A 16,420-nucleotide genomic window follows, 5' to 3' on the forward strand; every position below is an offset into this window, starting at 1 on the left:
AGAACAAAGTCATCTGGTATGGTCCCCCATCCAATACATGCACTGTAATGGGGACCCAATTCTGGGCCCTCCCACTCCCTGGGCCTGAGACAATGACGCGATTGCTGCCCCACCCCCTACCCCCATCATTGATGGGCCTGTCCACGTGGATGGAGGGATGTGGGAGAATGACTGAATGGATGGATACACGTGTGAGGAGAGACCAGAGAAAGACAGGTGTGCCAGGAGAGGAAAGAGGAAGTCGTGACGAGGCGGATAGAGAGGCACCATTTGACAGATTATCTGTGAGGATTAGAGAGGTTTTAGTTAAATTAAGGTGCACGAAGCACACAGTTACAGTACAGTAAAAAAACAAATAGGCACAGATCACGAGACATGTAGTAAGCAAGCAAGCAGTGTCTCCTCACTCTGGAGTCTCACTCGGTATCCAGGCTGAACATTATCATACCTCTCGTGTGCGTACACACACACACACACACAAACACACACACACACACACACACACACACACACACACACACACACACACACACACACACACACACACACACACACACACACATACACATCGAGGGACATCCCCAACACACACACACACATACACGCACACGCACACACCTTCCAAGACCACCACCTCCACCACCCCACCAGTCTTCCCCTCATGGCCCCAGAGCATGGAATCCCTAAACATGCGGACATTAAATCAATGTCACACGGGGCCTCATTAACAGGCGCTGTTCCTATTATGGGATGGAAATGACCATTTGCGCTGGACATGCTTCGTGACCACCATGGGCACCGTAGCAGCCAGCAATGGCGGCATGGGAGTAATTAGTTTCTGCATAACGAACAAGCGTCCGGCACCTCGGGGTGTAGAGGAACACCCCCCACCCCCTCCACCACCACCACCACCTTCCTCCCATTAAGACATGGGTGTAATACCTTGCCCCACTTCCAGAGCAAGAGCAGGCAACCGGTAACGTACGGCAACTGTGTCGGGCGGAGGAAAAAGACTCAATATCAGCATGTGTCACTTTCATTCAGCAGACGGACTTTGATCCAAATCCAATCTTTTAATCACCATAATGGGTAGCCCTTTCTGTCTGTCTGCCACCAACCGGACGAGACAATTATTTGTGCCCGGTGGAAATATAGGCTTCTCTGTCTGACTGTCTGACTGACTGTCTGACTGACTGAGTGAGTTTGTTCCCTTCCGTTTCAGTCTCAGCATTCTGGGTGTGCACCTGCACCTGCTGATCTGTCTGATGAGTCTACTGTAGACCCTCTGTCCATGGGCCAATTGGCATGCGGATCTGTTTTTATTCATACATTTTCTGCCTCTGTTCCCTTTCCAGTCTCTTTGTTTATTTGCTTCATTATTTATTTATTTATTTATTTACTCTCTCACTTATTTATTTATTTACTTATCATTCTGGGGATCCAACCCTTCACTCCATCTCTCTCTCGGTCCATCTCTCTAGGTTTTTGTTTTTATGTTCCTTTGTGTCATGCTGTTGTTGCTCAGCTCCTCAATGCATGTATGGCCTGTGGATTTGTCCATTCTCCTTTTGTGTGGGCCTTTGTTTCCTTATTTATGTTTGCTGTCCGGGTGTCTCTGTGCCTCGTGGTCCTGTCCATATGTTTTACAGCGTGTTTGTGTGCCATCTGTTTGCTTGCTTGTGGTGTAGTGTAGGGGGTGGGGGGTAGGAACATGTCCAACCGCGCTTTCTTGACTGTCTTGTCTCATTGTCAATTATTAATGCTGTGTATATTTATTATTTCTCTGTGTTTGTTTCTGACGTCCCCTCTCTTTCCATTCTTATTTATTTATTTGTTTGCTTGTTGATTTTGTATTCAGGCTTCGCTGGTAATATAAAAGCCTTCACGAGGACATTGCTACGCCAAGCGGAGGTGAAGTAAAGTTCAAAAGGAAGGAAGTTTGGGCATCTCTCAATCTTTGGTGTGCATGGGCTCCACCCACGATGGAAGGCACATAGTCGTTTCACCCCCCAAGCTACAATTATGGTAATTAATGAGTTTGAAGAACTATTTACAACCTCCCTGTACCGCCTCTACCGCTCCCCTGGCTAAGGCACGAATGTTATATGTTATTTTCATGGAAAACACTGTTTTTACCTTTTTACCTCTGCTCTGCAGGACATTTTTATATTACTGATGTAATATGTTGCTGCATTTGCAGTCCATGTTTATTCCTGCTTTCGAATGCACATGACTACTCAGAAACTGATCTCAAAGTAGAGCATTTACTAAATAGAACTATTTACACTCTCCAGGACCAAATTGTAAAGACATAAACACACACACACACACACACACACACACACACACACACACACACACACACACACACACACACACACACACACACACACACACACACACACACAAACACACACCACCTACGTGTTTCGAACTGAATAGAACTATTTACACTCTCCAGGTCCAAATTATAAAGACATAAACACACACACACACACACACACACACACACACACACACACACACACACACACACACACACACACACACACACACACACACGCACACACACCGTGTACGCACACCACCTACTTGTTTTGAGCCTTGATTTCATCATCTTTCAAAACCTATTGGCATAACACTGCCTCCTACCATATTGTGTTTATCTGAGTTGGCGTCGACTGCCAAACTCAACTCGTCTAGTCTGTTTACCCTCTAATAATAAGAGTGTGTCTTTTAGGCTTCACCGTCACCCTCGTAAGAAGATATCCAAAGTGAGGCAGGCGAGCCAAGAAGCTGTGAGCATATTAGTTTAGAAAGTGTCAGGGAGGAACACAGTGTTTTGGTGAATCCCACCCAAGGCAGAGCTTAACCTGCACTTTTACTGTCAAGCTGTCTTGAAGTGGCAGACAGGGGAAGGAGGGCTCATTACCGCCTGCTTACTATTTCAGCGGTAGTGGTGGTGGTGGTGCATCTGAGAAAGCTTGTTTTCCCCTTATAGACCCTTATAGTCTGGCTCAGATTAAATAAAAATTGAGATGCGTGCACGTCTCCACCTATTGCATTTTTAATGGCAAGAAGAGACACAGAATGCTTTATGTCTCTGAACACAAGAGATGAGGAGATATATATTTTTTCGAATCAATATGCCCTCCTGTACACACAGAGAAAATGGATTTTTTTTAAAAAGATGTGCATAATGGCTTAACTGTTGGACCAAACAAATATCACCTCGTTCCCATCACTTTTACAGCACGGATCAAAGACATCAGATTACATTTGCATCAGCTCCTCCTGTAACTGCTTTTCAAACTGATTTTCAAAACCCCCTTCTCTCTCTCTGTAACAGCCCAAACTGTTGTTCATCTGTTATTGGCCGAATGTTGCTGGATTGGTGCCAGATATGGGGCAAGGCAGGCAAGCCCAGGACGGAGGTACCGGTTCGTCTCAGTACATCTCAGTCTGTTGAAATCATCTGTGGAATTATGGTCCCTCGCTGGATGAAATGATCGTTATGTTCCGCTCAGAGAGCACCAGGCCAAGACTGCGGCCTCCCACTGGACTGGACTGTGTGCGCAGTGCATACATCAAATCAGCAGACAGCAAAACTCCAAAAATTGCACCATGCCTCTTTTTAATAGCCACAAGGCTTCGAAGTAATCTAAATGTACTAATGATCCGCCACCTCTCTCCTCACAATTACAAAGAGGAGCCCCGGACGTTTGCGTTTTATCAAACATTTGTCACGCGCCGTTAGAGAAGCCAATCTTCAGGCAGCGAGTCTTTCCCCCTCTCGTCCCTTTCACAGCACTAAATATAGTCGGCAGTCTGAGACAGCGCCGTAGGCTTATTGTCCCCCAAGGCTTGGCTAATTCTCTTGCTAACAGCTGGCTGATGTGTTATCTGCCTCTATGGCTGGTGCTAAATGGCTTATTGTGAGGGAAAGTGTTATTAAGCCGCACCGTGTATGACAACTAGCCAGCTTCACACACTATATGGCGTTTGTGTTAATGCATCTCTGTAGCAGGGCCTCGGCTTTAAGCCTCCCCTTTTTTTCCCAAAGTTTTGTTTCCACTCTGTTTGGGTATTGTGTGTGTGAGCCATTACCGCCGTTCAATAATTTAGTGCCGCGGGCGTTTTAGGATGTAATAATTCAACTTGGCTGCTTCCCCCTGTTGTGACAAAAGCCTGACAGCGATGCATCTCTGTGACTGAGAAAGATGCGCCGTTCCCTTGCCCAGCAGGTTAGTCGAGAAACAAAACAGCATCCAGCACACACAAGCCACAGCGGGCTAATGGGCAAATGATCTGACCAAGCACTATCACACCCCAGCTTTTAAGTCGTGTCTGTTCTAGTGGGACTTACATTGAATACATTGTATACATTAAATCGTATGATTTTTTAATGATGGTTTCATTGTGTTGAACATACGCACTTTATGCTGCACTTTTGTCACCAAAGAGAGAGAGAGAGTGCTTCTTGAAAGAGGCATGTAAAAACATGGATATCAGAGGAAGAAGTAAGGAGTTGTTAATGGTGTTTTTCTCTCTTTGTTCTGTATAATGTTGAAGGCACCATTAACCCTGGCAGAGGTCTGGCTATGACAAGTGGGATATCTACTGCCTTTCCTTCAGCTCAGACGGTAACGTCTGCTCATTAAAAAAACATGTGGCTTGTTCTAAAGCATAGTCCATCTTCAGTCCTCCTCTCAGAAAGGGCTGAAGAACAGCTTTGTGAAATTACACAACCAGCCAGAAAATATCAGCACTCTACAGGCAGACTGGAGCTTGAGTGCACACAGATACTGCAATTTTGTTGCATTTTTCTCCACAGTTGGTGAATGACAGCTTTTGTTGGATTTTTTTCTCGTTCCATGAGCATGATGATTGCGCCAGAGTGGGATAATGTTAAGTCAACAAAGCATTGGCCCTCCAAGGAACAAAACAAAATTGACTTCAGTGAAATGGTGTGAGCTGACGTGAAGTAGCTGTTTTTTGTTACATTAGGATTAGTATGTCAGACAGATTCGACAAGGAGATACATTCTGTGCTGTAATCTCACAGAGGATGTTTGAAGAAAACAAAATCAATGTCACTGGATCTCAATCAATAGTTTTACAATAGCCGTCCTTGAGGGTGAAAATGTATGTATAGTCTTCTCTGATTGGCAGAGGAGTAAACATTCAGACTGACAGGTTTGTTGGGTCATTGTTTTGTTGTAGGCCTATTATCAGAAGGCAGGTCAGCTGGTGCAAACACAGCCAATGGCACTACTGTATGGATTACATGCTTGTACCTAGGTTTTTCTAGGACAAATATATCATGTAAATGAAACATGTTGTACAATTAATGAATGTACCAACTCCACACAATAGCGATATTAATAAGTGTGGTTGCACCACCTTGACGTCTGCTTCTAGAGGCGTCAATGTGCCATTCACCATTTTGAGGAAACGGCACGCAAGTAACCTTCACAGGACCACAAAGGGCATATAGTCATGAGACATAGTCATGGGGATTAAGCACATCATGTCTCAGACAAGGCCGCTGACAGCTTTGGCTGGGCCTTAGACAAAGTCATCCAATACAATGTAATGGGAACTCAATTCTGGGCCCGGAACAGCAGACCCCTTTGTCACCCCTGTCCGCTCTCCTACACTAGTCAGGTCAAGGGTGGCATGATCTCAACTTCACAGAGATGTCGGGTGTTTTGAAAGATGACTTGCCTGTTGCATAAACTCCAGAAGACTTAGAAGTGAGAGCAGAACCAGCCAGGCTTCCAATGCACATAAAAAAAGGAAAAGGCTGATGCAAAAATGTTATTCATCTGAAACCCATAAGCCGAATGAACGCCTTGGGGGCCTTCTTTGAGCGAGACAAAGGGACAAAATGTTTCTGGCTTTAGTCCTCTGCGCCACAGCCTGTTTCAAAAAACATCACACCACCATGAAAAACGGAAGCCCTAACAGTGTCCTAAATACTACATATCAGAGAACAACCAGCATTAACAAATGCATATTCAAGCTTCTAGTCTCAGTGCGTTCATTTCACTGCTGCTGTTGTAATTTCCTTTGGGCAATCCATTCACCACCACTGTATCCATTCACTACTTGCTTAAATAAACAAGTATTATCAAGTACATTTCCCGGGATGGGCTACCTATAGCACAAGAAGCTATGAGCACGTTTTGCAGTGTTCCCGCTTGTACCTGTGGACCACGATTAAGACAGATGATTCCGCTAATTATGCCTTTTATGTGCCCGAATGGCTGAACAGCTGCGCTAGAACAGACTTTCTTCTATAGGGGGACTTGGTCTATAATCACTAGGCAGTAAATTGCTAAAACCACCACAGTGTGGGGGGTGTTGTAGATTATTGGGCAAGGTTGCCCATCACTGCACATTTGTGGTTGTGAAGATATTCTATTATGCAATTGGTTATGACTGGATTGTATTAGATGAACCCCTTATCTCTTTAAGGATTAATAAAGTAGCTCTACTCTACTACTCTACAGTGTGTCAGAATTAATCTTTCATAGCAACAGTGTCACTGGTGTCGCCTATATCATATGTATTTAGCCTAATTTTGTCTAATTTAAATTTAATATTCTTTAGTACAGACAGCCTATCTTGACAGCCCTTTTTAATGCCTTCTCGTAGCACTGCTCTGAAGAAATGCCAGATGACGGGAGCACTTCTTAAGAGGAAGGGTACATGCCAGCCATGTCGAACATGTTCTCCTATTACACTGGCAGGGCATGTAAGGTCCCTGCTCCCCTCATTTGCTGTGTCTTAAACAACTTTGGAAGAAAATAAGACAAACCGACAGTGCTCAGAGAAGTCTGCCTGTGCCACCCATTTTTTTTCCTCAAAGAGATATGATGAAAATTATGAGCCCGGAATATGCAAAGCCAGAGTTATTTAGGGGATTTTGCCTAAGGCGCCAAACGTCACTGTTCAAATTTGAGCTTCATTCCCCAAATATTTGGAGGATAAGTCCAGGTGTGCTGCTGAGACAGAATTGAGACGCATCATCGTCTCTGTGTGAGGATGTCAGTGACGGGCCTGCCGCTTGATCACAGTGCCGTTGTGAACACTTCCATCATCTTGGGAATGTTTTGAACTCAGCTTTTCACCCAAAATTCATTTGTAAATGAAAGAGTGGCTGTCTTGAACAAAGTTCGCTTTCAACTCATCACCACCCACTGTATCCCCGTCTGTCATTTCGTAAGCGCGCAGCAAACATCTTTAAAAGTAATTAGGGAGACAGCGAGTACTTTGGCAAGACCTTCAAAAATAACAGCCGTGGAAAGTATTTCTTAACAATGAATTAACAGTAAGTTCATAATTTGGGAATGTTTATTTTCACACTATTCCTTATTAATAAATAATGTATTACCTGTCTTATTCTGTCTGTTGAGTGTCTGTATTAAATATGAAAAGAGATGCACATGTCCATCATGGATGGTAGAGAAACGTGCAGGCATTTCAGAATAGGTGGTCTTCACACTATTTTGCTCCAAAACATTTCATCACAAAAAAACAAAGCAATGCTTTGAAATGTTGCCTTGTTTGTGTTTTTCTACAGCAAAACACTGTGTAGACCAGGTATTGTGAAATACCTGCCACCTGTGATTATATATTTTTGGATGTGAGCACCATTTTTCTTCTTTTATACAGGCAACCAACAGACAAACAGACAGAATGTAAATCTTTTGATGAAATATTTACAGAGTGCACAGTATTTGTGAATGTGTGTCAAGTATTAATGTGAAATGATGTGAAAAAGAAATCTTAACAAATGATGCAAACCTAGTATTTGCTAAGTGTTCATAAATACTGTTTATACATGTATAAGGAGCAATTATTCTACACTGGTCTCAGTCTTTCCATTGAGGTCAACATGAATCTTTTTCCCTTAAAGAGAGCTGAAGCTTCCACACCGTCGTTTTTTTCCTTTTCATGTCAAGAGACATTTGTCATCAAAGTGGTTCTGTGGGTTGATTTGTGGGACATGAGCAATGGTACCACAGGGACCCAAAAGGACTTCAACCGCAACTCCAACTACAAAAGGTCCTCATCATTTTAAGATCTTTTTAAAAAAGATGTCCTATTGGGAGAAAAACCATGATGTGAGCACTAGGGAACATTCCGCAAGCAGAGACAATTTTACCAATAGGCAGCCTAGGCGATTGCCTAGGGCCACACCACAATCTGCCCTCTGTACAGGCCCCCAACAGTCAGTCCCAGCATGGTAAATACCAGCAAAAATAATTCAAAAGGGCCCCATGTCTATATTTTGCTGCAGGGCCCCCAATGGATAGAAACGCTGTTGTCTGCAAGTTAAGGAACAATTCGAGCTGGCTTCTGCTCAAGATACAAGACAGCACAGCAGGCCATTTTCGACGCTGACATTCAAGTTAACAAAATCTGGCACATTCTTAAAGTGCCACCAGACCTACCCCAGACAGACACCCATAAAGGAATCCGGAATGTCCACTATGACTCATCCGAATGCAGTCTTAGCCAATCAGCATTCTAGTTTCAGCGTGCCACTAGAATTCACTGCACACAGTTTGTCTCTCCGAGTTACCCATGAATCACCAGGCAGGAAATTTGAGTTGTAATGTCATAAACAAACACGCACCAAAAAAAGGTTTATTTTCCCCTGCCTGGCTGCACCGTGAGGTGCTTTTTCTTGCTTGGAAAGTGACCCAATGCCTTCTCTGAAGGCGAAACTAAATAACTTAAATGAGGTGAACAGCAAACCTTTTTGTTGTGTTATTCGCTCGACTGCACAGCGATGCAATGCAATTCCCGGCATTACATATCTGTGTGGTTCGTCGCTTTAATATCACACAGGTGCAAAAAAGGCTGATTTTTTTTATAATGAAGATGCAGGACCGGTGTTCTGTCCTGCTCCTCTTTTATCCATTGTCTGCCTCCCACTGTATTTGCTGAATTTAATTAGTGCCTTGTCTTCTGACAGCTGTCCCTGCGTGCAAAAACGTGCTTTTGTTTCAAACCCATTCTCATGTAGCGCTACTTGAATAGACAAGTTCATCTTTTAAAATAAAAGCTGTGTGACACGTTTCCATGAATAAATCTCATCATTCTTTTCATTCGTTGCCATGATTTCCTCTCCCTTTCATCTAAAAACGGAAAGGGTTCACACCGACTGGCATTCGTAGGAACATTGTGCCGCTGTCTGTATATTTTTTTCAAAAGGAAAATGATGCATTTCAGTTTTGTGTGTGTGTGCCCCCCCCAAATACACACACACACACACACACACACACACTTCAGGTGGAGGTACTACTGTGTGTGGATGGCATGTTTTTCTCACAGGCAGGTCATTTCGCCACACGCACGGCACGGCAGTTACCAGTCAGTGAACACCAGTAAATTCAGTCATTACCCACCATCTAATACAAAGACATAGTGTATGTAGTGTGCTCTTGAGGGCCTTCTATATATATACCCTAAGAGTAATATCTCTAGACCGGTCCTAATGGCTAAGCCAGATAAATAGGACGAGTACACACAGTACAGCTACGACGCTGATGCGTGCTTGACAGAATGACAGTCTTGATGCATGTTTAAGTTGTGCTTTCTTGTCTGAAGCCCATTATGGGCAGACCGAGAAAGCATGCTAAGTCCATCAGCCAGTCAGGTCTCATCAATTCAATTTTCTCTTTTTTCTTACCCCCCCTCTGTTGACAAAAGGAGTGAGGCACGGGGAACACGCATCCTTAACAATAACCATCACCCTTTTTCGCCGTTTAATTTCTTATATAAGACCCATGTAGGATGGGATTTTGTTTTCAAAAAAGAAGAGGGAAGAAACAAAATGAAGAGAAGAAGGAGCGAGAGAAAGAGAGAGAAGAGAAGTACTCAATAAGCTTTCTGTAAATCATGACATTAGTCACGGAGATTCCCACATTTTTCCCTCAGCTTTTGCTGCAGTGTCCTACGACAGTGCCAGGAGTGGCTCCACAGAAAAGGAAGAAGATTGAGTCAGTGTGTGTGCTACATAGCTCCTCTCACTCTCTGATGATGTTTCATATGGCTGGCGGGGGTTTGGGAGATGGGTGGGGTGTGGTGGGGCGGATAGCAAGATTGAGCTGTATCACAGAGTGAGTGACTGAGATATAGCGATGGAGAGGGAGAAGCGTGAAACAAGCTGACCTCAAAGATGTCTGATTGAAAATACACTCGCTCTCCTTTGTTTTAGTGGGACACAGATTGTCTCTTCCCACACATACATACTCAACAGTCACACACACACACACACACACACACACACACACACACACACACACACACACACACACACACACACACACAAGCTCTCTCTCTCTCTCTCTCTCTCTCTCTTTCTCTCTCTATCTCTATATCTCTGTCTCTCTCTCTCTCTCTCTCTCTCTCTCTCACACACACGCACACACACACACACACACACACAGCCAGTATACCCTTTTTGACTATCCATTGTTCATTTCCACACACACACACACACACACACACACACACACACACACACACACACACACACACACACACACACACACACACACACACACACACACACACACACACACACACACACACGTCCAGCCAGTATACCCTTGCTTTTTGACTATCCATTGTTGATTTCCGCAAAAAAAGTTTATCATCATGACTTGGACTTCAGTACAGTACAACCTGCCTGGCTTGCCAATGAAACATAAAATTGAAAAACCTCAAGGCCTTGGCAGCTGAGTGGAGAGGAGCGGGCGTTTTGTCTTCATCCCGAGGCCTTATACTGTATGCATGATGCACAAGGCTTTATTCTCTGTCCCAATTCAGCTTAATCCAATGGCAGCGTCAGGGGCAGCGTTGAAAAAGGAACGTGTCGGATGGTTTGCATCGCAAATTTGTTGATGCAGTTTGGAGGGGGGCGCTCAGCTCACTCATACATATTTATCATTCATATTTTTTATTTGAAATGTGTGCTCAGTGTCAAAGACGCGCAATCAGTATGCAGTGAGCGTGTGTTTGTTGTGTGTGTGGGGGGGCTCTCGAAGCTCTCCATCGCACCTGGTGAGAAGGGCTGCTGTTTACACTGGTTGAGTTAGTGGTAATATTTCACAGCGCGCCTCCCTTGACCTCACAAAGCATTTCCAATACACATGACGGAAAAAAAGTGATAACCTTTGTTCGGTCTCTGGTGGTTTTGCAATCAGCTAGTGTGGAATATGAAATATCTCGCAGGCAAAGCAACACTGGCTCACTCGTCTCAGAGGAGCTGTTTCTCTTTCACTATCCAAAATATCCCCCACTAGTCAGTATTACAGCAGTCTGTCTCTCCTATCCTATCCTCCTTGATTTATTTCAGGAAAAAAGAGAAGACAAACCGCAAAAAAACCAAAACAGACAAACAACAAACAAACAACCAACGACACCAGAACCAATTGGACAAGCCCGGAGGAGAAGCAAAGAGGCATCGCGACCCGAAATGCGATTAGTTCCACCTTCTAAATCCTCATTGTCAATTAACCGCAACCGAGGACCCCTAGGAATTCCCACAGGCGGCCCAGAACATTTGGAGTGGCCAACTGTCCATTTTCAAAGAGAGAGCTGGGGATGGTACCGGCAGGCCCAGTGGGGAGAGGGGGGGGGGGGGGGGGACGGGACACCGAACCCGGAGCCAGCGGTCAGGGTGACCCCCTGTTTGTTGGATACTAAACACCATGACCCCCCACCCCCCCATTCCTACACCTTCTCACCACCCTCCCTTCATTAAAAAAAAATCATGTTTCATTAGTGAGGATTTCGTTGCATTGCTGAGATTTTCCTGGAACGAGGTTGAGTAGTCAGCCAAAAGAGAAGCACCATGAACTTCATGTAGGATTTAGTGGTGGTGGCATACCGGATTAGCTGGGATGGAAATTTTCACCTTCAGCTGCCAGTTTCTCTTAGTCGTCTCATTCTCGAGTTGTAGCGGTGTTCAATTTCTATAAATATTGTGACCTATTCAACTAAGCTAAATGTATATCTGTCAAAAACGGAAGCATCACAATGGAACGTTGTAATAAAAGTGTGGAAAACATTCAAGCATGTGCAACTACTCTGCTGTTTCACTTTGGGCAGCAACTGACTGTACATCAGAGGCCCCTGGCATTCACATGAAAAAACTCAATATTCAGGAGACATATTCTGTGCGGTGTTCAATTTATATGAAAATATCATGACATATTCAAATAAGCAAAATGTATGTCTGTCAAGATTGAAGTCGTCAAAATATGACATTCTGACAATTAAAGTGTGGGGGGAAAACATCGCAAGAATGTGTAACTACGGTACTCCGCTGGTTCACTTTAGGCAGCCACTGTACATCAGAGGCCCTGGCATTCCCTTGAGATAGTCAGAAAACCCAATACTCTGAAGATGTACCCTGTGCGGTGTTCAATTCCTATAAATAGGTACTGTGACATATTCAAATAAGCTAAATGTATATCTGTCAAGACCAGAGACATCACGGTATAACTTCATAATAATAAAAGTGTGGGGGGAAAAAAGTATAACTCTGCCGCTGGTTCATTGTAGACAGGCACTCTGCACATCCAGAGCCCCCTGTCTTGCATTCCCCGGAGTCAGTCAAAAATCTCTGAACTCGATACTCCGGAGACGTACCCTGTGCTTCCCCCATGATAGCAGAGCGTTTGGGTGAACATGTAGTGTCAACTGAGATAGCAGAAATAATTTGACATGGGGGATTATCTAATTCGGCTAAAACATTTGGGAATGTGCCCTGCTCATTGCCCCATATTCATTCTCAATAGGGTGAATGCTCTAAAATAGATTTCACACTTTTTTTTAGATTTTCTATTTTTTGGCTCGTTCCACCAGTTCTCCTGGTCTGTGGATGGCTGGATGTGATGGGTGTCAGAGACAAAGGGTCACGGGGAGTTTTAGTGTCAGGGGATAGATAGCCTAGATTACGTTACATGACATGACATACAGTAAGTGTACAGTAGCCACTTCGTGTAGTGCAGATGGGCCCATCTACAGGCCTATTCACTCTTTTCTGAAAACACTCAGTTACATCATAACAACTTTGCTATATCTTTTATCTGTCGTTTATTGTGATATCATTTCTGTATTCTGCTGCACTCCTTAATTTCCTTTGGGGTCAATAAAGCTACTCTACTCCACTATTAAATTGATATTACATTACCGAATCGTAGGAGAAATATTAAGACTTCAGGGCTGGACTGGTAATCTGGCATACAAGGCTATTTCATGGTGGGCCGACAATCATCAGGGACCAATGCTTCAGTTTTTCTGCTGTTTTTTGTTTTGTTTCAAATTTCCCTTTACAGACAGGCCCACAATTTAGATGGGGTGGCCCATTGGTGCATCCTTAATATACAGTGGACTGACTGAGCCCATCATAGTAATAGTATGGGGGTGGGGGTGAGTGGCTGGTCTATGTCAAAAATGCCCGGACCTGTTTGTGGTCCAAGTCCAGCCCTGTAAGACTTGATCATTACAATGACGTCATAACAGAATCTCTGTGAAGGGGTTGAGAACTCCCTCTCATCTGATACAAACACTTTGCTTAGAGCCAACATCAAGGGAGCATGTGCACAAGCTCTGATTCAGCTGGTCTGATTTCATTGCAGTCTAATGAAGTCGATGATCCTTTTCACTCTTTGTTGAAAACACTCAATCTAACAATATTGATATGACATTACCGAGAAGAGTCTTGATATTCAGTAACATATTGACTTTTGGTCTTGGTCAGTACACTTGTGGTGACACTAAGACAGGGGCTCTGTGAGAAGGGGTTAACAACTTCCTCTCCTCCTGTGCCTCCTCAACCTGTGCCTATAGGTCCCACATCAATGGGGCATGTGTGGACCAGCAGACTCTGACGCCATTGCAACTAATGCCATCCAGTAACATTGTACCGCAATGTATCACCTATTGAACTGTAGAAGCACTTTAAGATGGCCCCTTGAATGAACTGTGCTATACCAGTACAGATGAGATTATTATTATCATCACAGATGCACTTTCAATGCATCAAAAGAAATGCCAAAGAAGAAGCATTCTCATATTGTTATGTGACGTCCTTGTATCCTAGTTACAGATGTAGGCCCACAATGAGTATTCAGCATCATGTGTTGGATGGATAGCCTGCATTACGTCACATGCAGTTATGGTACAGCTGTGGCCTTTCTTCACTTACTGCCTCCTCTTCACTCGCATTGCCAAACTGTATTTCATGGTACACGGCATAGGATGAGAAATGCAACTTCACTGCATGCCCCAATTCACAGTACGTCTACTGTAAACATGACCAAAATATGTTCTTGTATCTTTGTGAACTGCTTTACTGTACAGTCAGTATCAGCGTTCAGGAGGGTGAATAGCAAGCGCAACATACAGTATATACCGTAAAGTATTTTACATTATGGTCATTGTTGCAGCTATACAGCTTACCACAAAGAGCTGCAGCACGTCAGCTCCTATCATGAATTCAGTAGACTCTGACATGATTGTGCTGAACCGAACGCCATCCTGCAACATTGTACTGTGACAAAGGCCATACTATGCAACCTCAATATGACATCTTGTGTTCCTGACGAACTGTTAAAGCACTTTCAGTGGTATTCATAGTACTATTTCTATGCATGTGGTAAGAAAACATCCTTGTATCCTTGTACTGTACCCTTGTGAAAGCTGTATAGTGAGTTCTGGCATCTGGGGATGAATAGCTTCATTCACTGCTGTTCATGGGGATGGATGCAGTATATTAGGCTATATTAAGGTTATGTGTACACCTCTAAACAGTGTTACCACAGAGGTCCTCATCACACTGGCCATCATGAGAATACGGAGCTGACCAAGACCCCCATGACCCCCACTACGCGCTCTAGCTTGCCAATGATGGGCACCTTGATGTATTATTATTATTATTATTATTACTACTATTACTATTACAGGTGCACCCACTATGGCAGTGTGGACCAACCAACTGCAATTTTATGTCCTCCTTCGCCATATTTCTATGGCCGTGACAAATAAACATCCTTGCACTGACTGTATCCTAGTTACAGGTGTACAACAGCGTTCCAGTGGATGGATAACCAATATTATATCACATGCAGTTACTGCATGTTACAGTTGTGGCCTATATGCACTTTATATTGCTCTTCATTCCCATTCAGGGGGTTGAATAGACTACACAGGCTACATACAGCATATTAAGGCTGTACATTACTGTTATTGTTATGGTTGACAATTGCTTACCGCAAAGAGTCAGAGCACATGTGCCACCGCGATGGGTGTAACGGAGGCTAACTAGCGCAGAGTTGGCGTGGAACGTTGGTAAACCTCCCTCCGATAGCCTCATACAGTCTCGTGCCGTTGGGCCGAGAGACTAGTCTCTTGGCCCAGCGGTATCGTACTGTGTCTCCCATTGCCGAACCGTTGTAGTTGACGAGGTCGCACGTTCGATCCCCGAGGGGGGTGAACAGGTGCAAGATGACCTCCGTCACATGGGCAGAGAGCTGGCTGATGTGCCGATGACGGCCACCACAACCATCTCGCATAAGATGGGCACCTCATGGTATTGCTATTATTAATATACTGTATTAATATAGCTGCACCCCGTATGTCTGACCAACCAAACCGCAACTGCTGTTCCATTTCACAGGATTTTTATGAAAAAAAATCCTTGTATCTTTGTACTATATCTTTGTAACAGCTGTGGAGAGAGTTTCAGCATAGCCACATACATAACATGCACATTTTACAGTAATTGCTACAGTTATAAACGGCGTAGTACGTACCGCAAAGAGGCGCAGCACGTTGGCCACCATGATGGAGACGGAGCTGGCCGAGGCGCCGATCACGCCCACCACGCGCTCCGGCTTGCGTATGATGGGGATGTCGCCGTTGGAGCAGCGTATGTCCGTGGTGTCCTTCTGGATGAGCGCCTGCACGAACGTCAGCGACTGCTCCAGCGCGTAGGTGTCCCGCGAGCAGGTGTCCAGGATGCGCGCCCCCAGCGTGATGTTGGGCAGCAGCTCGGGGTCCTGGTTGATCTGGTCCAGCGCGTACAGCATGGCCTCCATGCGGTGGATGCCCTTCTCCTTCTTGATCTCTCCGCAGGGCACCCCGGCGGGGCCCTTGGCGTGCACGGGGAACAGGCCGCCCAGCGTGATGTCGCCCTCGATCTTGATGGAGCGCGGGTGCGTGGCCTGGTGCGCTCGGGCCTCCGGGACGAAGCAGGCACCCAACAGCAGCACCAGGAGCAGCCAGATAGGGAGGGAGGGCAGCCATCGGGTTGGAGCCTGGGGGGTCGTCCTGTGGCCTGGTAGGGCCGGGATGGTGCCCTGGTGATGATGGTTGTGGTGGTGATGGTGGTG

The 16,420-nt window shown here is 44.8% G+C and overlaps 1 protein-coding gene across 1 annotated transcript in view; it reads right to left on the bottom strand.

The window, feature by feature from the left end:
• grm6a (glutamate receptor, metabotropic 6a) overlaps positions 1-16,141 on the bottom strand; it is a 57,448-nt gene extending 41,307 nt beyond the window's left edge. Inside the window, exon 1 of the mRNA XM_063207599.1 lies at positions 15,842-16,141. Within this exon, the coding sequence (XP_063063669.1) occupies positions 15,842-16,126 (285 nt within the window). The 5' untranslated portion in view covers positions 16,127-16,141. The remainder of the gene's footprint in view (positions 1-15,841) is intronic.
• Positions 16,142-16,420: the final 279 nt, after the last annotated feature.

This window comes from Engraulis encrasicolus, chromosome 10 (genome assembly GCF_034702125.1).
Source record: "Engraulis encrasicolus isolate BLACKSEA-1 chromosome 10, IST_EnEncr_1.0, whole genome shotgun sequence".
NCBI lineage: Eukaryota > Metazoa > Chordata > Actinopteri > Clupeiformes > Engraulidae > Engraulis > Engraulis encrasicolus.